This window comes from Hemiscyllium ocellatum, chromosome 2 (genome assembly GCF_020745735.1).
Source record: "Hemiscyllium ocellatum isolate sHemOce1 chromosome 2, sHemOce1.pat.X.cur, whole genome shotgun sequence".
Taxonomy (NCBI): Eukaryota; Metazoa; Chordata; class Chondrichthyes; order Orectolobiformes; family Hemiscylliidae; genus Hemiscyllium; species Hemiscyllium ocellatum.
This window is the reverse complement of record NC_083402.1, coordinates 60,203,117-60,224,883: the sequence shown is the minus strand read 5'-3', so window position 1 is coordinate 60,224,883 and position 21,767 is coordinate 60,203,117. Positions and strand designations below refer to the sequence as shown.

General features: G+C 37.4%; 1 protein-coding gene across 1 annotated transcript in view; it reads right to left on the bottom strand.

The window, feature by feature from the left end:
- Positions 1 to 2,207: 2,207 nt before the first annotated feature.
- The window catches only part of LOC132823308 (membrane protein FAM174A-like), a 35,975-nt gene continuing 16,415 nt past the window's right edge, over positions 2,208 to 21,767 (bottom strand). The window contains exon 3 of the mRNA XM_060836981.1: positions 2,208 to 7,185. Coding sequence (XP_060692964.1) covers positions 7,182 to 7,185 — 4 coding nt within the window. The 3' untranslated portion in view covers positions 2,208 to 7,181. The remainder of the gene's footprint in view (positions 7,186 to 21,767) is intronic.

Below are 21,767 nucleotides of genomic sequence, written 5' to 3'. Positions count from 1 at the left end.
AACTTTCTTGGCTGAGTCTACACCACCAATTTTGGTGTGATCTGCAAACATACTAACAATACCCCCTATATTCACAACTAAACCATTTATATAATTGACAAAAAGCAGTGCACCTAGCACCAATCTTTGTGGCACACCGCTGGTCACAGGCCTCCAACCGGAAAAACAACTCTCCACCACTACCCTCTGTCTCCGACTTTTGAGCTAGTTATGTATCCAAATGGCTGGTTATCCTATGAAGTTCAAAGTTGAATAAAGCTCTTCAAATCTGAATTATTTTCTCAGCCGCAAGAAGGCACATTTTAAGATTAAATACACTTTGAGAAATTAAATGGCATTATTCAATGAAATGCTTAAATTCTTCAGTACATCTGATTTTCAATCAATTTACTCATAGGTAGGTAATTTGCACCCTTACCAAAGGTCACTTTTTGCCAATAATCTCAGTTTTAGCTGAATTAATAAAATTAAACTAGGTTACTAACCTTAACTGTTTCAAGTACTACTTTTTAAATAGTAATAATTGTTATATATTATTATTGACCCACCCAATCATTTTATTACTGTGAAATATTCTCTACAGATACTTCAACCAGTTTATTCCTCAAAATGTGTTCACCCAGGTGCTCATACTATGAGATAAACAAAAGGACTGGTTTAAACTTACTTTCATTAAGACACTTACAAATTAAAGAAAGAACTCTTACAAGAAATTAATTTCCACCCCGCCCCCCCCAAAATAAGCTGACAGCCTGAAAAAACACACATGCTACATGCTGTGGTGAAATTGTTTGGGCTACTGGATTCAATTGATGGATGCATGGAGGGTCGTCTTGGTACAAAAAGGTGGGTTTCACATGGAGTCTTCGCTGACCAAGTCTTCACTGAGGGAAAGTGAGGACTGCAGATGCTGGAGACCAGAGTTGAAAAATATGGTGCTGGAAAAACACAGCAGGCCAGGCAGCATCTGAGGAGCAGGAGAATCGACGTTTCGGGCATAAGCCCTTCTTCAGGATTCCTGAAGAAGGGCTTATGCCCGAAACGTCGATTCTCCTGCTCCTCGGATGCTGCCTGGCCTGCTGTGTTTTTCCAGCACCATATTTTTCAACTCTGGTCTCCAGCATCTGCAGTCCTCACTTTCTCCTCCTTCATGGAGGGAATGCCACCAAAGGGGTATAAGAAGGGAAACCTGATGTGTTCTTTGCCTTCAGCCAATGGAATCACAGGGCAGAGGTCACAACAACAATGAAGCGAGGCCTGGTCATCTTAGGTGCACTAATTTTCTTTACAAAATTTGGTTAATTCAAGTTGCCTAGGAATCTGTCCAATACTGGGGAATACACAAACTATGTCTTTCCCTATTATTCTGGCTGACTACCTCTTTAATGGCTTTCAGGTTATAACTCTCCCATTTAGGTCAAACATCTCTGTTCCATATGTAGAACAGGTCTGCAGTGGTCCTCATTAGCTTTCAACCCTTGGTAAACTATGCAATGTAAAAAGGCATCAGGTCTTCCTTTCAGAAAATGTTTAGCCAATTTTATGTTGGGCCTAGTTGCTTAGATCATTGGCCACTTGGCTGTGTATTGATGCATGGCAGATTTTCCTTTGTGATTATGAAAATTTAGCAGAAGCTTGAAGTGAACTCTAACCAGTGAAATTTCAATTACAGTTGAAAGCTGAACTCTCACCACAATATACTTAGCACATTGCTTTGATTCTTTTTATTTAACATCTAGATTTTTTTGGTCTTAATACTAAATTAAAACATGAAATTTTAGGACTTTCAATTGTGAAGGGAGGCAAATCACCATCCAATTCAACCAAAAACAATAGCAGATCTTTCGCTTTTCTTGCTACACAGCAGTGTTTACAACAGATGAATGGTTACCCATAATGACCTCAATTTAAATTATTTCAATGACAGTAATTTCCTAACAGTCTACCATAGATCACCAACTTGCTAAACTAGCAGTGATTGTGTCACAATCAATCATTCAAGATTCAATGCATTTTCAACAGTTGATACAGCATCCACAGACTCAAGTACAATCAACATTTGTGGGGTAGAAAAAAAATGCAAGATTGCCACAAATGCTAGAAGTGTTTTAAATATGATTTATTAACCAAGTATTCAGTTTAATACATTCCTCCAAATGCCAAACACAGCATTAAAAGTTTACAGAAATCATTTGTAGACAGCACAAAATTTCACATAAATGTTACCCATGAGTAAAACAGAATTTAAAAGTAATGTTAACATATTGTGAACATTTTTCAATAGCTAGTTTCAATCTTACAGTTTTAAAAATTAAAAATATGTTCAATAGTTGTGTTACAAATATTTTAGTTGTAAAAACAACCACTCTGGTTTGAAAGAGGCTAAAACAATGTATAAAGCTTAACCTATTTTTAACAATGAGCTGGCACAAATTTTTTTTTTTACGAAATTCTCATGTTATGTTCAACTAGAACTCTAGGTTAAGAGCTGAAAGAAAATGTTTGCATGTTGGTGAAATTACAAAATGGTGTTTGCTTAAGGAGTCTGAAATGCAAACACTTCCTTGAATAGTTAAGAAAGAATAGCAACCAAAATGGCTTCTTGGGAGGCAAAAAACTACTGACTTTTACTTGTAAAGCATCTTCATGATCTCATTTCTTTTCAAACAATGAAGTACTTTATGAAGTGCAGCTACTGCTATTTTGAAGGAAACACTGTAACCAATTTGCACAAGAAAAAACAATTTGTCTTCAGTGAAATTTGTCAAAGGCACCAAATATTTAGGTTTCTGGCTAGTTGTGCATCTTCACAATACAATAAAGAGGTGTTCCACACAAAATAAGGTAAATTATCATCCTTACATATACAGCCATTTTTTAAAAATAGGATATAATTCATTGCCTACTAATTAGCTATTTATATAGGAACGTGAACTTTAAGGCTAACCTTTAACACTGCGAGCAATTGAGCATCTAGAAAGGAGAAGACATGCAGAAATCTATAGAATAGCTACCAAGTATGGACGGCTTTTTGATATCACAAGCTTAATTGAAATTGAAAGTCAATAAAGACTTCTAAACAAAACAAAACTGGTCAAAATATTACTTTACCGATGCTGCAGCAAAACGTGCTGAGCACAAGTTTAACCTTTTGCCATCACAGCACATCAAATTAAAAGGCTGCATTTGTGGCCATAACCACCACTAGGTGGAGCACCACATGTAAATACATGGAATTAACTTGTTGCATTCAAATTCATGTCACTGAAGTGTTCGAAACTTACAAACTTGAGGACCTTCAGGTAACAAACAGACTGGTGACAATTTAACTATTCTATAGACAAAATGCATTTTTAAAAGTAAGCAATTTATTAGGGTTCAGAGTGACTCAGATTCCAACACAAACCTGAGAATAGTAACAGAATTTGCTGCACCTTTTAGTAAAAGCAAAATGCAGTGGATACTCGAATCTAAAAAAAAATGATAAGTGCTGGAGAAACTCAGCAGATCTGACAGCACCCGTGGATAGAGAAACAGAGTTAATGTCGAGTCCAAAAACTCATCTGTGGAATAATTCTGTAGTCATCTTTGGACTTCAAACATTAACTCTGCTCCTCTCCTAATGGATGCTGCCAGATTAGAGTGTTTCTCCAGCATTTTGTTTCTGTTATTGCACCTTTAACCTGGAAATGAGAGAGGGAGCACAGAAGCCTTAAGAAAGTTAATCACTTATGTGGTAGTATTATACTGCGAAAAGGAATTCAGGGGCTGAGATGATGATAATAGGACACTGAATAAGTTGGGAAATACAGTTAAACAGGATTTAATTGGTTTCACCGAAGTCATTTGCTCATTTACATCAAACCACACAGGTGCATAATGCTCTAGGCTACCAGCTCAAATGCACTGGGAACAGATTCTGAGAAGGAGTCATCCTAAGTTGTCTGATGCAGCAATGGGATCAGAGCTTATTCTTGTTTATCTTAAAATGGTTACATGGCCTGGAAGAAATAAAGGTCAATTAAGACTACTCAAGAGTCATTCTGTTTCAATAAAATCTAATGTTGAATTCAAACAGTGGCATATGACAGAAGGAAGGACCTGAATCTATCCGTACACAAACTTTCAAAATTGTTGTGCTGCTTGAGGAAGTGGCGAATAAGACATGTGGGATCCTGGGCTTCTTTAATGGGGGAATGGAGTGCAAAAGCAAAGAAATTACAGTGGTGCTTTATAAAAATGTATTAGCTTCAAATTGGCATCATGTCCCTAATTCTGGATATTACGATTTGGTGGGTGAAACACGGTCATAAATACTTTGTAACGAAGAATGATTAGCATCAATTATTTTTTTTTTAAAAATGCCTGAATCTACGATTAAAACAAAATTGATTTTCACTACATATTTAACTATTCTTAGTGGCTTAAGAAATGCTTTCAGTCTAAGTCAATGGCATAGCATTTTAATATATCCTTCGAGTGAATATCACATCCTATAAAGCTTCCATTTGCACTCTTTCACTTAAATGAGAAAAAGGTAGGTGTATACCTATTTAATGAAGCTCTGGCAACAGAACAGCAATCAGCAAATATCCTAGCAGCCAAATAAATACGAAGATACAGAATTAGAGAATCCAAAGTTGAATAATTAGTGCATAAATAGGTAAAAGGCGGCCCTTCAATCAGGGATGAGTTCACTTACAGAACACAAGTGTGATTATAAAGGTAATTAATTAGCTGGACAAACAAAAATGTCATTTAAAAAAAAATGGGAATTCTTCTGACTTTCTTCTTAAAATATAGAACAGATGAAGAATTGTTAATTAAAGACAAACAGCTATAAGTGGAAACCTGTTTGCTCCAGATTTGGTGGATCTATTGCATTACAAGTGATGAAGACTTTATTAAACAATATTAATGTAAGTTCAAGAGCTTGTGCTGAACTGGATCAACACCTCTGAACTCTGGGAAGTTTAGGGACATCCAGAGGTATAATTTAAATGCCACAATATGTTGCTGTCACTATTCAATGATCTAGAAAAATAATGGTTTTAACTGGATTCTTATCATACGAAGCTGAGGATGGAGGTATTTTTAAAAAAAGAAGAATCTCTACAGTGTGGAAACAGGCCATTCGGCCCCACAAGTCACTGACTCTCCAAAGAGTAATCCACCCAGACCCATTCCCCTTACCCTATATTTACCCCGACTAATGCACCTACTCTACTAACCCTGAACACTATTGGCAATTTAGCATGGTCAGTTTACCTAATCTGCACATCTTTGGATTGTGGGAAGAAACCAGAGCATCTGGAGGAAACCCACACAGGCACAGGGACAATGTCTGTGTGGAGTTTGCACAGTCACCCAAGGCTAGAATCAAACCAGGGTCCCTGGCACTTTGAGGAAGCAGTGCCAGGGACCCACTTACCATGCTGCCCACGTGAAGCAGAGGAGTAACCTAAACTAGGAAGCACTTTAACTGACCTGTTCAAAAGGTAGGTCTGAGAGTAGCAAATTATTACAAGCTCTACAGCCATATCTTAATTATTAAACGTGAAGATCTCAGTACCAGATGAATGAGGATAATTTAGAAAATTGCACCAAATCCCTGAATTCATCGAAATTTTCTGGACTTACACTTTCTACGCTCTTGTTGTACAAACAAAGGATTTCAGATGTGATCTGATAAGTACTAGCATGGTCACTGGGCTTGAAGCTAGAAAACTGTTTATTTAAGAATAGGTGGAAGAAAAGCTTTTTTGAATAAAATCAAAGCCTCAAATACAATTCTCATTAGGAACCTGAACTGAAGACACCAAGGAAATGTAGTGGATACAAATAAGTGTGGCTTTAATTTACAAGAGTCAAAACATTATATTTGTCAGTATTCTATTTTATTTTTTAAAAAAGCTGCTTTATCCGATAGGAGATGGTTTGTGGAGCAGTGGGTAGCATTCCTGCCTCTGAGCCTGCAGGTCATGGTTCAAGTCTCAGTCCAGGGATTTGATGGCCAAGGAAGGTGTATTCATAAAGTGGCCAAACAGGTTGAGCGTCAACTTTCAAAATCCTTCCAAACAATGGCAGGCAGCAAGAATGGAAAACATTTCTGTGTCAGTCATGTGATGGGATTAAATTAGAGCTTCTGCCGTCACTATCCATAACTCTGGGCAACATGGAGTTTGATTCCTGTTCCACCTAGGGCAAGTTCTAGGACCTGCATCCTTTCTCTGCCTGTGGTGGGGATTGTTGCACAGTGGGCATAAAACTCAAGATGTCACTTTGAAACATATTTTGAAATGGTGCGCCTACTCAAAAAGTACTGAACGATCATCATTTATCAAAAAGCTATAAACTATTATAGAAATGTAATTGTGAAGCACTGATCAACATTAAGCAAAAATTCTTTCAAATTTCTATGCTGCTTTGAAAAAAAAGGAAAGAAATGTAGGAAATAAATAAAAGGAATTCTCTTCAGGTAGTTAGTTTGTAAACATTTGCCTAGTTTGTTCATATAGTGTATATTCTGTACAAAACATATGCTAATATTTAATGCTTATATAATACACATTATCTACAATATTGACATGACAGAAAAAAATCATTTTAAACAAATTACTATACAGTACCAATACCTTCTCATAGGGCTCCAAGCCACAGTAACAATTTATATTGCCAAGGAAATCTTATTACCTCTAGATCTAATTTTAGCCACCAGTTCTTTTTTTTTACGATTCCCATCACTAGACTATTATTATAGGAGTCTGATTGCAATTTTAAAAAGGGGCTGGAGTTTGACTCAGGAACAGATTTGATTTTTTAAACCAGCAAAAACTCTATCTCCCAGATTATTTCTGTTTAAACTCAGATTAGCATTCACAAGTACAAAAGAAATGTCGAGAATTTGCAACCTTAAAAAAAAGATAATTCTCAGTTTTAGCAAGGAATTAAAAAAATACATTCTCAATTTTAATTTACATTTATTATCAGAATCAAAAGCTTTACCTTATTAAAATAGTGCATTTTTCAAGAAATTAGAGCTACAAAATTACACTAACTTACAATCGCGCACAACACACAGACTTGGAGCTCATTCTGGTATATCAAGATGTAGGTAGTTTCTTTATATTACTCTACAGCTTTGGTTTTCTTGCAGGGCACCCTCTTAAGACTGTCTGCATTTACCTGCAATTAAATCAAAACAAATTTTTTCAGCTTTTGAAGTGCAAGTGTGAAGGTGCTTTATTATCTAAATAATGCAATGCCTTTGAACAGATTAAGTCTATTTGCTATTGAGGTAATACTTAATTCTTACTGTAGATACTAAAAGTGGAAAATGCTCTGTTCTCTGGTTACCTTTTACCTGAATGAAAGCAGAAATTGAAAAATAAATTTCAGGACAGCCACAAAATTATAATAGAATTATTTGTCAGCTGATGATTTCAGTTTTACATCTGTTATTATCATTACAAGTTTAAAGGAAGTCTTGGTTTTACATAATTTTAAAAGTTGCGTACCTTTTTTCTATTAGATTAACTGAACAGATATTATCGAAACAATAAAGCCATTTGGAAAACTGAAAAGCTATCATAGAACAGAATATCTGACATGCTTCTGTTGTTGAATCACCAGTATGACTTTTATCATGTTTTTAACTTTGGCTGTAAGTGAATTATTGTTCATAAATTACAGTTAAATGTAAAGATTTCCACTTAGGCAGTGATAAGGTGAGACAAGAGACTGTTAATCTGGCCTGGTAAAGGCAGTAGCCATAGATGTGGAAACAATAGGGCTGACTCAAATTATAATAGGGAGCTGTTCTTCTTAAAACTTGAACCTCAGCAATTGGATAATTTTTTTTGAGTGATAGGAAGCACGTTAGATAGGCATTTCAAAACCATGGCCACGCAGCCCTTGAACTCAATCTGTTATGCAGCAAATTATTTTGTACATGGCACTGAGAGTAATAGAAATAGTTATGATGAAAGTCAAGAAATATCTAAAAACACAACTGAGATAGGAAACACCAGATAATCAAATATTTCTATTTCTCAACGTGGACATAGGCATGCAATAGATGCTGGTACTTAGTAAAACTGTTAACATTTATTTAACATTTTGAAAATAGGAAAAATGATGCAGATGTAAAAAGCGATCTTAGTGCCACAGAGACTATATTACTAGTGCATGCAAGCAAAGTCACAAGAAATGGAATCCTTAGTACTACATCTAGAGTCACAGAACATAAAACACAAAGGGAATAATGTCATAATTTTACAGAATTTTATTTGGGCCACAAATGGAACATTATACAAGTTTGGGCATGTTATTATAAGAATGCATAGGCAATGGAGCAAGTAAAGCACAGATACATTTACACTTATATCAGGAATAAGAGGTTACAATTACAATGTGATGCTCAGCTCGGATTTCTCTTCATTGGAGTTAGAATCTTGGGGATATACAGCATGGAAACAGACCCTTTGGTCCAACTGTCCATGCTGACCAGTTATCCTAACCTAATCTAGTTCCATTTGCCAGTATTTGGTCCATTTCCCTCTAATTCCTTCCTATTCATATACCCATCCACATGTCTTTTAAATGCTGTAATTGTACTAGCCTCCACCACTTCCTCTGGCAGCTCATTCCATGCATGCACCACCCTCTGCATGAAAAAAAGGTGCCCTTAGGTCCCTTTTATATCTTTGCCCTCATCACCCTGAATCTATGCCCTCTAGTTCTGGACTCCTCCACACCAGGGAAAATACAATAAACAATAGATGCAGGAGTAGGCCATTCTGCCCTTCAAGTCAGCACCACCATTCATTATGATCATGGCTAATCATCCTCAATCAGTATCCTGTTCCTGCCTTATCCCCATACCCCTTGATTCCACTACACTTAAGAGCTTTATCCAACTTACCTGTTTATCTTATGTATGCCCCTCATGATTTTATAAACCTCAGCCTCCAACGGTCCAGGAAAAACAGCCCCAGTCTATTCAGCCTCTCCGTATAGCTCAAACCCTTCAACCCTGGCAACATCCTTGTTAATCTTGCAGCATGTTTTGAAGAAGATAAACAATAGGTAAGGTTGGAAGATAGACTACATTCATTTGTAAGCAAGATATAAAGGAGGGTGCAAATTTAAGAACAGACCCTAAAATAAGTCTCAAATTATAGCTGTATCAAATTTTTTGAAAATTAAACTTCATAGTTATATGAAACAGGTTAATATTAAGGACACATAGAGCATGATTAGATAGGAAGAAACTCAGGAAAAATGTTGATTAAATGGGACCTTTTTCTTTGTTTTTGTATTCTAAGCTTGCTGATACAGAAACAATTAGCTGGATTTTATAGTGCACCATGATCCCTGCTCTATGGCAAAAAAAAACAGGGAAGTCCGCCAACAAACCCAACAGCTACCAAGCAGATATGTAATAGTGAGAACAGCATTCATTGTTTTAGGGTGAGAAATTGTGCTCTTGTTTTGAAAAGAAGTCTTACCTTAAGAGGGTTGCTGGCCAATTAGATGGGAGCAGTGGCCACTGTTGGGCGAATAGAGAATTAGGAGTGCAATTATTTGGAGGTTTGAAATAGATTGGACCTATAATCCACTGGTCTTGAAGAACACAAGGAAGTTTCTAGAATAGTTTACTGAATGGGCTTCAATCTTAGTGATTGTTATGAAAATTCCTTTACTTAATCCTGCTTTGGAGGGCTTATATTTTGAAGGCTTGCCAGAAATCACATGACTCACTATAACTGCTTGTTTTATTGTGAAACCTGCTGGGGTTGTTTTGAATAGGTGCTTGTTTATCTGGTTTGGCCAAAAGCCTGCCAAGACTAAGCAGATTTGGAGGAAGCAAATAAAGAGAATGCTGGAGAACCTCTGCAGTTCTAGCAGCATCTGTGGAAGGAGAAACCGATAACTTTTTCAATTTGGGATGACTCTTCTTCAGAACTAAAACTACTTTGAAAAATGGGTTTTTGTTATATTTTTGACAGAGGTAAAGTCCCAGTGCAAAAAAACTAAGGGACTGTTAATGGTGGGTAAGAAAATAAAAATGGGTGTAAAGTAAAATGTGAAAGGGAGAGAATTGGTCCTCTTCTAAATGCAACATAAACAAGACTCTAATTATACAAGGCAAGTGGAAGGCACAGTTATATCAACTCTTATACCTTGCTTCCTGCAAGGATTCCTTTCCATTCGGAGTTTCTCCATCTCACCCGTTCTGATAATGCCACCTCCCACGTGGTTACCTCCGCTATCACCTTTTTCCTTAAGGAAGGATTCACCCTTATAGCGGCTGCAGGGCCTTTACTCTTGTCAGACTTATTTCCTGCAATTTTGCAGTCACCCCTTCACCTCATTCCAGAATGAGGGGATTCTCCCTACCTTTGCTTTTCAAACCAATAGTCTCCACACTCAAATGATCATTCTCCAACATTTCCTGCACCTCAGCTGGCTGCCTCGTCCACTCCTCCAACATTCAAATGCTTCCTCACTCACCATAGCACCTTCTAATTTGCCTGCTCCCTCCTCACTGTCCTAGGACCCAAACCCACCTTCTCCAGCATCTGCAGACCTCATTTTTTACTCGAAGATTTTAACCTACTGCGAATCCTCTTACAAGGATGCCTTCCTTGAAGAAGCTCTCTTCCTCCCTCTACAAGGATTTCAGTGAGTCCCTCTCTCACTGCACCCCCCAGGTCATCTCCTCTGCACAGAAACTCTTCAGCCACGTTCTCAAACAGACCCGCTACCACAGCCACATCTCCTTCCTCAGCACCGCCCTCCTAATCTGCAATCCTCTTCCTGACCTCTCCGCCCCCACCCCACTCCGGCCTATCACCCTCACCTTGACCTCCTTCCACCTATCCCACCTCCATCACCCCTCCCCCTAGTCCCTCCTCCCTACCTTTTATCTTAGCCTGCTTGGCTCTCTCTCTCTTATTCCTGATGAAGGGCTTATGCTTGAAACGTAGAATTCTCTATTCTTGAGATGCTGCCTGGCCTGCTGTGCTTTGACCAGCAACACATTTGCAGCCACCTTCTAGATGAAGCAGCTTTTCACTTGCATCCTAATCTACAGCATTCACTGCCCACAACGTGGTCTCCTTTACACTGTTGAAACTAAAAACAGACTAGGCAAGTGTTTTATGGAACATCTAAGTTCTGTCTGTAGGAATGGCCTTATCCTTCCAGTTCCATTCCATTTCAATAAACCACCTTGCTCTAATGTTAACGTTTTTGTCCTGGGCCTACATGTTCCATGTTCTAAGGAGGCACAACAATTTCAAAAGCCAACATCTCATATTCCACTTGGGCACCTGACATCCTTGATGTCTCATTATTGTGTTTAATAACTTCAGAAACTGGCCACGTCATATTTGTTTTCCATTTTCCTTACATTATCAGCTCTCCTGTATTGACCAGAGTATTTTTTTCCAGAAAACCATAAGCAGCAGTTGCTAAAGATAGCACTGATGTTTTAATATTAAGTTCATAATGAAGATAGGGAAAGTAGTACATGTTGATGAAATGGTATGAAGTAAATAGACAGGGAAGCTTGTGTGGAACACCAATGCTCAAATGATTAGATTAGATTACTTAGTGTGGAAACAGGCCCTTCGGCCCAACAAGTCCACACCGACCTACCGAAGCGCAACCCACCCATACCCCTACATTTACCTCTTACCTAAGACTACGGGCAATTTAGCATGGCCAATTCACCTGACCCGCACATCTTTGGACTGTGGGAGGAAACCGGAGCACCTGGAGGAAACCCACGCAGACACAGGGAGAACGTGCAAACTCCACACAGTCACTCGCCTGAGGCGGGAATTGAACCCGGGTCTCTGGCGCTGTGAGGCAGCAGTGCCAACGACTGTGCCACTGTGCCGCCCAATGATTTATCTGAATATTTTATGCAATTTTGTTCGGTATACTTACAGCTAATCTAAAAGTGTTTGTCTGTTTCAACTGCTGTTTAGTTCCTAGCTAAAAATGTAAGAAGAGGGCCAAACTTTTCAACTGGTACTTCCACTGACTAGGAAAAATCCAATTATTATAATAAACATGAATGCTATTAAGTCTAATCATGTGCCACTGTGTTGATAACTAGCAGAAGTGCGCTCTCATTTTTTTTGAAAGAAGTTGTAGAAAATATAAACTATACATCTATATGCTAATTCATTATACATAGAATATTAACACCACCACAGTGCACACGAAGTTCTCAATTTGCAAGTTGTTTTTGTAGAATCTGTCATCTTGATAACAACAACTAAAGCTTTAATTTGAAATACTTTTAATTGAATAAAATTTACATACTGATAGTACAAGTTAGGTACCATTTAGCTAAGTAGCAGGAACACTCTTTATTGTTCCCAAAATATTCATGCAGCATCTCATTGTATGTGCTGGAGCTGCCTACGCTGAAGGTAACATGAAATAGCTAACTTAAGATGGCTGAAGAAAATGGTTAGTTGAACTCAGCAGTTTCCACAATCAGAATCATGGCCTTCATGCATGTGGCAACACCATAAGGAAGTGCCTCATAGACGATCGTAATGGGAAAGAGTGAAGGAATGCAGACGTCAGACATCTGATAAGGGAAGCTCAGATGTAGCAAGCCAACTTAAAACTTGTTATTTATTATGGAAGGAAGGGGAGAAAGTACACTAACATTAACCAAGATTCTTTAGGTAATTATAAGCACATACAATAATTTTAGCTTCAGTGTATTAAGCAACAGGAAATTAGATTCCTATAGGGAGTCAACTCTCGACACAGAGAGACATTCTTCATAAGAAGTATCCTTGAAAAAAACTTAGATAAATGCCTGGTACCAACTAGTCCAAAGTTTGTTATTCAGAAAAAGTGTAGATAGGCAAGTCTGATCCCACCACGATGAAGACTTTTTAGTAATTGCCATTACATAACATATACATAGATATGCTGAAATTCTAAGTGCAACCAAACTAATGTTCAGGAATCTAACTGAATTTTTTGGACAAATGGCTGCCGATAGTAGAGAGAAGCTCCCAACCTGTCAGTGGGAGGATGGGAATTGAAGGACAAATGATGTAACACAAAAGGACCAGAGGACATATGACAAATGGTAAAAACATCCAGGACTGGAGGACAGATGACATTCATCCTGTCATTTCTGCAATTCCACAAGCTCATGCTGCAGTGAACAGATGAGCTGGAGATTTCCTTGATGCAAATGATAGTATCTGGTTTCTTTTTGAAAACTGGTTTGGTGGATTTTAAAAATACAGGTCATGAACTGAACTAGTTACTAATAAACTAAATAATAAAGAGAACTTTAATTACCTGAACAGAGGCAAAGTGTAGAACATGCTATCATGAGGGATAGTTCAAACAAAAGTATTCAAATATTTAAAGGGACACCAAGATAAGCAGGAGGGAACAAGGTATACATGGATATTCCGATACAGTCACATCAAAAGGGTTGGGAGCAGGCTGATGTGGAACATAATACAGTTATAGACTAGTTGGAATAAATGCCATGTTTCTGTTCTCGATACTCTATGTACAAGTTCAATTCAAAGATTATTCCATTCAACATTTTAAGAGCCACTGTATACACCCATGTGACCACCAGGTTCCAACATATTCTAACAATGAAAACTAAGTCTTACACATGTGAAGAAACATAACACAATTAATCCTTAGAGATTGGAGAGTCATTTACCAACATTATTACAGAAAGAAATGTGGGACCTGAAGCACAATTTTCAAAATAAAAAAAGGGTTCTAGAACAATGTTTCTAGGATAGAAAGATATACCACACATCTATCAAACTACATATTCTACTGTCACATGGACAGGCAAGTTATGAAACCTGATTATCTGCATTTCACATTTCTGCAAATAGCTGTGTTGCTTCTGCTGGTTTTCTTTCTCCCAGCCTCCCAAAGTCTCCTCTCAGTGAATTTCTATGGCAGTTGGGGGCTCTTATGAAGTGGTAGCAATAACCCTAATGCTGGGGCAAAACACCAAAAAGTTTAAGACCCACCTACTCCATGAGGTATATCATAACAGGTCTGAATAAGCCTATCTGAAAATCACAGATGAATCCGTGTACTGGTTTTCTCAGCTGAGCTGCATGAAATAATTAGAGTTTAATCCTGTTCAAAAGCACTAAAATTAGTATTTTTAAAATCACTAAACTTTTACAGCACTGCATTATTTCAATTATTTATGATGATTTTTTAAAAGTCAAATTAACCACAAAAAAGTAACAATGGATACAAAATGGATTTTCACATATTATCTAAGAGAGACTATGAAGCTCTATCATTAGCTCTAATGCAGAGATAATATGCCAACTAATAAACAAAAGTTATCTCATTGCATTTAGGAACAAAGACGCAACAGTAGGCTATTCAGTTTTCATTGAGGAAGGTATAAGAAATCTCCCATAATTATAGATCGAAGTGACTGAGAGAATGAGGAGTTGAAGGAAATTAGTATTAGTAAGATGATACTGGAAATATTCATGGGGCAGAAAGTGTGTGTCGGAGGAAGTGTTAGGGAGGAGGGAAATGAAGATTGTGGTAGAAGTGGAAAGAGACAGTGTAGTGATTATGTTGCTGAACTGGTCAAACAGAGGTCCAGGAAAATGTTTTGGGATCATGGGTTCACATTCCACTGTGACATATGAAGAAAGTTAAATTCCGTAAAGATTTGGATTTAAAAGCTAGTCCTCTAATGGTGATCATGGTAATAGTGATCTCACTATTGGTTGATTTTTGTTTTTTAAAAAAAAATCTCATTTGATTCATTAAATATCTTTTTGTGGGGTACTGCAAGAATTAGTCCTTGGGCCTCAGCTATTTGCAGTGTATATCAGCACACTACACTGTCTCTTTCCACTTCTACCACAATCCTCATTTCCCTCCTCCCTAACACTTCCTCCAACACACACTTTCTGCCCCATGAATATTTCCAGTATCATCTTACTAATACTAAATTTCCTTCAACTCCTCATTCTCCCAGTCACTTTGATCTATAAATTATGGGAGATTTTTCCTCAATGAAAACACAAATCGGTTATCCTAGTATAAATAATATTCTGTTAAATAAAATCTGATTTTTCAGCAATAAAAAACTATAAAGAATCTGGGGAACAAAGTTAAAAAAAAGTTAGAAACAAATTTCTTCATTAAAATTATGTCAGAAAGCATCCAGAATCAAATACTTTTTTGTATCCTATAATTTTCTCCTTGAATTCCAGAAAGGGAAAGATCTGCTCTCCTGACAATTAACAATCTATGAAACCATTAAAAGATTTGTAATTTTAAATGGTTTACAGACAGATAGTCTCCTGAACTTACATGTTTACAATTCTATGGAGGTCAACTTTGAAGTAAAAAAAAAGGAATTCGACACTTGATTATATAGACAACACTACACATGCTACACAATGATCATCCAAGGCATTTCACAGGAGTATTATAGAACAAAGCATGACAGAGCCACACAAAGAATTAGGTCAGATGACAAAAATGGGTTAGTTTTAAGCAGCTTTCTAAAAAGGAAAGCAAGGAACTTTTTTTTAAAAAAAGTACACTCATGGGAAATGGCATGACTAGTTGGCCAGGATTCACTGTCTATCCCTAATTGCCCCTTAGAAGATGGTGAAAATGTGTTGCTGGAAAAGCACTTTTCCAGCAACACATTTTCAGCTCTGATCTCCAGCATCTGTAGACCTCACTTTCTCCTTTAGAAGATGGTAGCAAGCTGCAGTCCACATGCTGTAGGTTGACCCACAATGTCCTTTGGGAGAGAATTCCAGGACTTCAACCCAGCAACAGGAAAGGAACAGCGATATATTTCTAAGTCAGGATTAAGAGTGACTTTGAGGGATCTTGCAGGTAGTGGTATTACCATGCATCAGTAATACTGCCCTTATGACCACTTCTATCTTGAAGGATAAGTTTGGAAGGTGCTGTGTAAGGATCTTTGGTAAAGTTCTGCAGTGCAACTGACCGGTGGTGGTGGTGGTGGTGGTGGTGGTGGTGGTGGTGATGTATAGGGAGGACATTCCCGAGATTTGGTTCGAGGCAACTGAAGGCACAGCTACCAAAGCAACTGCTACGAAAATCAGGATAATCTAGATGAGCCTTCAGAAATAAGAATGTAGATATCTAGAGAGTGTTTTGGGATTGGAAGAGATTATAGATGTCAGAAACAATGAAACTCGGAAAACAAGGTTGAGACTTTCAGAACCAGGCCATTGCTTGGCCACAAGCAAATGTGGTAGCACGTTCATGATGATGGAGATCTGGACTTGATGCAGGTTATGAGACTAGCAATAGAGCCTTCAATGGCCCAAAGTTTGTGGAGGTTAAATATGGAAGATTAGTCAAGAATGGACTGGAATACTTGAGTTACAGGCAATGAAGGAGAGCTAACTGAGACATTAGGATAGAAATAGATTATTTTAGGGATGGCACAAATTTGTTTGCAAATTATATTCATTCACAGATTTGCAGAAAGTATTTTATTATTAGGTGCCACACCAAAAGGTTATTGTAGGAAATAAAAAAAAATTATGGTATCGGGGTAACATAATGGCATGGATAGATGATTGCTATATTCTGTTAGCTAGCCAGTCAAAAATGGGTCATTTTCTGGTTGACAAAAGTATAAGAGATGCTGTGCCTCAGGGATCAGGGCCAGGGCTTCAAGCTTTTACAATTATATAAATGACTCTGATGAAAAGATTAAAGGCCTAGTTGATAAATTTGCTAATGACAATAATTACTTTCCTATGTATCTTTAAGAGGACATAAGGAAAGTTACAAAAAAAAAGAGCTATGTGTCGTTTAAGTCAGTAGGCAAAGATCTAGAAAATGATGCATGATATAGGAGAATGTGAAATTGCCCATTTTGGCAAAATATTAACGCATATTATCTAAAAGGTAAAGAATTGCAGAACTTCAAGATGCAGAGGGATCCAGGTGTTCTAATGCAAGAATCATAAAAGGTTAGTTTGCAGGTACATCAATTAAGAAAACTAATGAAATGTTATCATTTATCATGTTATCATGAACTGAATACAAACATAGGCATGTTATAAGGGCATATGCATCACAACCTTTGGAATACTATTTATAGTATGGGTTCTTTAACTCAAGGATGGATGTAAATATATATAGAAGCAATTCAGAAGATTTACAAGACCAATACTTAGAACTGCTGAGGTTCTCCAGTACTTTGTTTTTGAAGATGGAAGAGTTGACATATGAGGAAAGGTTGGACACATTAGTCTCATGTCTGTTGGAGCTTACAAGAATAAGAAACAACTTGACTGAAACATGCACGATCCTGATGGACTTTACAGGATAACTGTGGAAAGTGGTTTCTTCTTGAAGGAGAATCTAAATCAGGAGGTCACTGTTTCAAAATAATATGTAGCCAAGTTAAGATAGAGACAAGGAGAAATTTGTTCTCAACAGGTTATAAGTCTTTGGAACTCTCTTCCTGAAAAGGTAGCAGAAGCAGAGTCTTTGGCTGCTTTTAACAGCAGAGGTAGATTGATTCTTGATAAACAAGGGGCTGAAAGTGGTTAGAAATGTAGAGAAATCAGAGCAGTCATGATCGCATTAAATGGTGGAGCTTGCTTGAGACGCTGAATGGTCTATGTTTATTTCCACTTCCTATGCTCATACATACTAATTTATATTGTGATTTTTGTCCTACATTTGTGTTATGAAGTTGTAGACGTACTGTACCTTTAAGAGAGTTGAAAGGTTGGCAAGCACACAGAATACTGGAAAATTTAAAAATGCAACATTTGATTGAACAGCTAGCAGTAGCTGGATTGCTATGAGACAAAAACAAATTCAAATGTGGCCAGTTTAAATTATGTCCCAAGATATTAAGCTCCAATCAAGTTTGAATTTCGTATTTTGACAATATTTAAACTAATGAAATGATCCGCTATTTCGGGGTATAAATAGCAGACATTTTGAACAGTTGGCCAGAGCGACAAAGCCATCAACAAATTGCCAGCAGAACTGCTCTCTAAAAAGGTACCTTTATCTATTAAAGACCTGTGAAGCAGAATCCCTAAGAAGCAGAAACGACGACAGAAAAATCTACAGAGGAAATTTAGCAAACCTGATTTTTTTTTTGGTAAATCGTAAATCGGGATTTTTAAAAAAAACTTCAGACTAGTATTGTAGAGGGGGAGATAAAAGATAAGTTTAAGAGAAAGGAGTTGGAAATAGTTGCTAGTTAAATATCCTCTGTTAGACTTGAACAATAAAGTTGCTAATTTTAACTTTAATAGTGATCTTTGGGATAGTTTCTTGAATTTTAACAGAATACAGCATGGGGTGAATCTGTGTTGCTGGTTTAAGTTAGCAGAGAGGTTTAACCCATGTCGTAACAGTTGCACTAATTCAACTAATAAACTTTTGAGACCCAAATTTATTGATTTAGTGGCCGAAAATTACCAAAAATACACACATTCAGTGAACCTCTTCCTAGCATTGATATATTAAATATCAATTTAGTTGATTCCATAAAATTATCAGTTACAGGATTAGGGTGTAAAAAATACTTCGAAATAGGAGATCCAAAAGTATAGTAACAGGACAAGAACAGAGGTTATGAAATCTATAACTAAAAATGGGCCAAAATAAACCAAAAAACTAAATATGAACTCCATTACTCTAATATAAAGTTCACCAGTAAGATAATAGATAATAATAAGATAATAGTAAAATCTAGCTTCGTAGAAAGTTATGAAGCAGATGCAAGGACCATAGCTATTAACATATCCATAATTGCTCTGCTCAGACTTCTTTATAAAAAAAAACTTTGAGATGCATTTGGCAAAGGCAAATCAGGGCAGGATTTATACACTTAAATGGTAAGGTCCTGGGGAGTGCTGCTAAACAAAGAGACTTTTGGAGTGCAAGTTCACAGTTCTTTGAAAGTAGAGTTGCAAATATACAGGATAATGCAGGCAGCGTTTGGTACGCTTTCCTTTATTGGTCAGAGCATCGAGTATAGGAGTTGGGAGTTCATGTTGCGGCTGTACGGGACATTGTTCAGGCCACTTTTAGAACAGGGCATACAATTCTGGTCTCCCTCCTATAGGAAGGATGCCATGAAACTTGACAGAATTCAGAAAAGATTTACAAGGATGTTACCAGGGTTGGAGGGTTTGAGCGATAGGGAGAGGCCGAATAAGACTGGGGTTGTTTTCCCTGCAGTACTGGAGGCTGAAGAGTGAGCTTAGAGAGGTTATAAAATCATGAGGGACATGGATAGAGTAAACAGACAAGGTCTTTTCCCCAGGTTGAGGGAGTCCAGAACTAAAGGGCATAGGTTTAGGGTGAAAGTGAAAAGATTTAAAAGGAGCCCATGGGGAATGTTTTCATACAGAGGATGATGTATGTATGGATTGAGCTGCCAAAGGAAGTAGTGGAGGCAAAAGGCATCTGGATGGGTACACAAATAGGAAGGGTTCAGAGGGATATGAGCCAAATGCTAGCAAATGGCACTAGATTAATTTAGGATATTTGGTCAGCATGGAGGAGTAGGACCAAAGATCTATTTATGTGCTGAACATCTCTATGCATCCAAACAGTTTTGTGTAAAGTTAAAATACCTCAATGCATGTTGTAAAAGTGAAGTGTTTTAAAAGTTTTCAAATCAACCTCCCCAGGGAAAAAAAACTAGCAATTTTGTTTCTTCCAACATGAAACACATTCTTTCTCAAGATAAATCCTATCTCGTTACGTCTAGAGAGCTTAAATGTAGGTTATCAAGAGAGATGATTTGAATATGTATAATAATACTTCTGCAGGTTTAACTAGCTAAAAACCACAGTGCTTACTAAAAAACGAAATAGTAGCAAGCGTCCATATTCTTGACAAGCCAAGCCCACCCACATCGAGAGGTGTGCTGACTTAATTGAAATGAGGTGGCAGGAATGTCAGACTGCAGTATATCTATCTCTCCATTCATAATTAATAAGTCAGTTAGAATGTTTATTCATCTGTATGGTGGAGACCTGTAGCATGCCTAACTCAGATACAGGATTACCAATTTTACCAAACTCTGCCCGAGAAAATCAGCTTCATGCTCACGAGTGAATGACCTGGTTTGAAAAGAGAGAGAAGCACATATCCAAGTTTATAGATGTTAATAGGTACAGTGAAGGAAAAGGGCAAAGGGCAGATAAATGGATGGATCGTGAAATGATACAAATGTAGTAATGAAGTGTGAGGTAATCTATTTTGGAAATGAAAAGCAGATAAGGAACCATAGGGTGAAGATTAACAGAGGGAGTTAGGTACCCTAGTCATTAAAAGCTAGTTCTCTGCTGAAATCAAGAATGAGAAAATATAAATACAAAAGAATGTTAGCCAGGTCTCCTTTGGACTGTCTTATTCAGTTTTGGACAGCCGCTTTAATACATTGTTCTCAATTTGTGACTGGATATACATTTAGGGTCATTAGGTTTTACATTGAAAAAGTGACTGCTCACCTACATTGCCCACAGAGAGAAAAAAAAGACTAAATCACTTTCAACTATGAACTCGCAGATAACCTGAATAAGTAGCTTTAGAGGAGCCAGTCAGGAACATGTAATAGTTGATGTGAATGATCATAAACACAGAGCCTTGAATAAATATATAGCCTTGCTTTTATTTTTAGGTTTGACATCTTTTAAAATAAACCTTTATACCCAGCATGGTAAAGGGAAAGTTATTAATCCTGTTAGTCATGATACAGGAAGAGGATTTTACTATAGACTTTGTCATACTGTGTTTCACAGTTTGCATTCCTTTAATAAAGTTTTATTAATATGATGCAACCCTGAGCAGTATGGAAGACTTACAGGATGCAAAGGTTACTTACTTAAATCAAAAGGATAACAGTGCTAACCCATAGCCACCACTCCCCCATCCCACACCCTGTCCCCACCCAAAATAGTACTGAGACATGGTAGGGTAATGGGAAACATCACTGAGATGAAAATAGATGGTTTTGGTGATGGTGCAGATATGTAGCCAGAAGCCCATCTCAGGTGTCAAATAGACACCAATGATGTGAGCAATTTAGTTTAGTCCTAGACAGTTGCAACAAAAAAAAGGATTCAAGTCAAGTTGCCATAGTTTTACCAGACCACAGGGCTGCTCTTTCATTAGAAAAAGATGACTGGTGATTATTTAACTTGAAGACCACCATACCTCAAGTAGTGGGGAGTGGTTAAGAATAACCCTTCATGGTAACCTCAGCCAGTGATGAGAATTGAGCCCACACTGTTGCTATCCCTCTGCTTCACAAATCAACCATTCAACCAACTGAGCTAAACCAACCCCTGCTTAACTTGACATTCTATATTCATCTGGATTTTCAGGTGAAAGTCTATTTTTGTGGTAAATCCACATTTAAAGTACACTGAAATTTTCTTCCATTTCCTAGCACGAGTGATGTGTTTGTAGGAAAGAGATAGTGATTTTCAATTTCAGGTCACTCAGTTGGAGTACTCAGTTATTCAATGAAGTGAAGTGAACAGGCTTACTTGAACACTTAGTTGTTTCCTATTATTAGTAAATTACCGCAATTTAACTCAGATACTTCACAAGCAACTCCATAATGCTGCAGTGCCAAAATTGAGTTTTCAACGGAAAACACTGATGCTTGATTAATTTATTTATGTGTCAAAGCTGCTTTGCATTTGTTGATGTGCAATTTTATA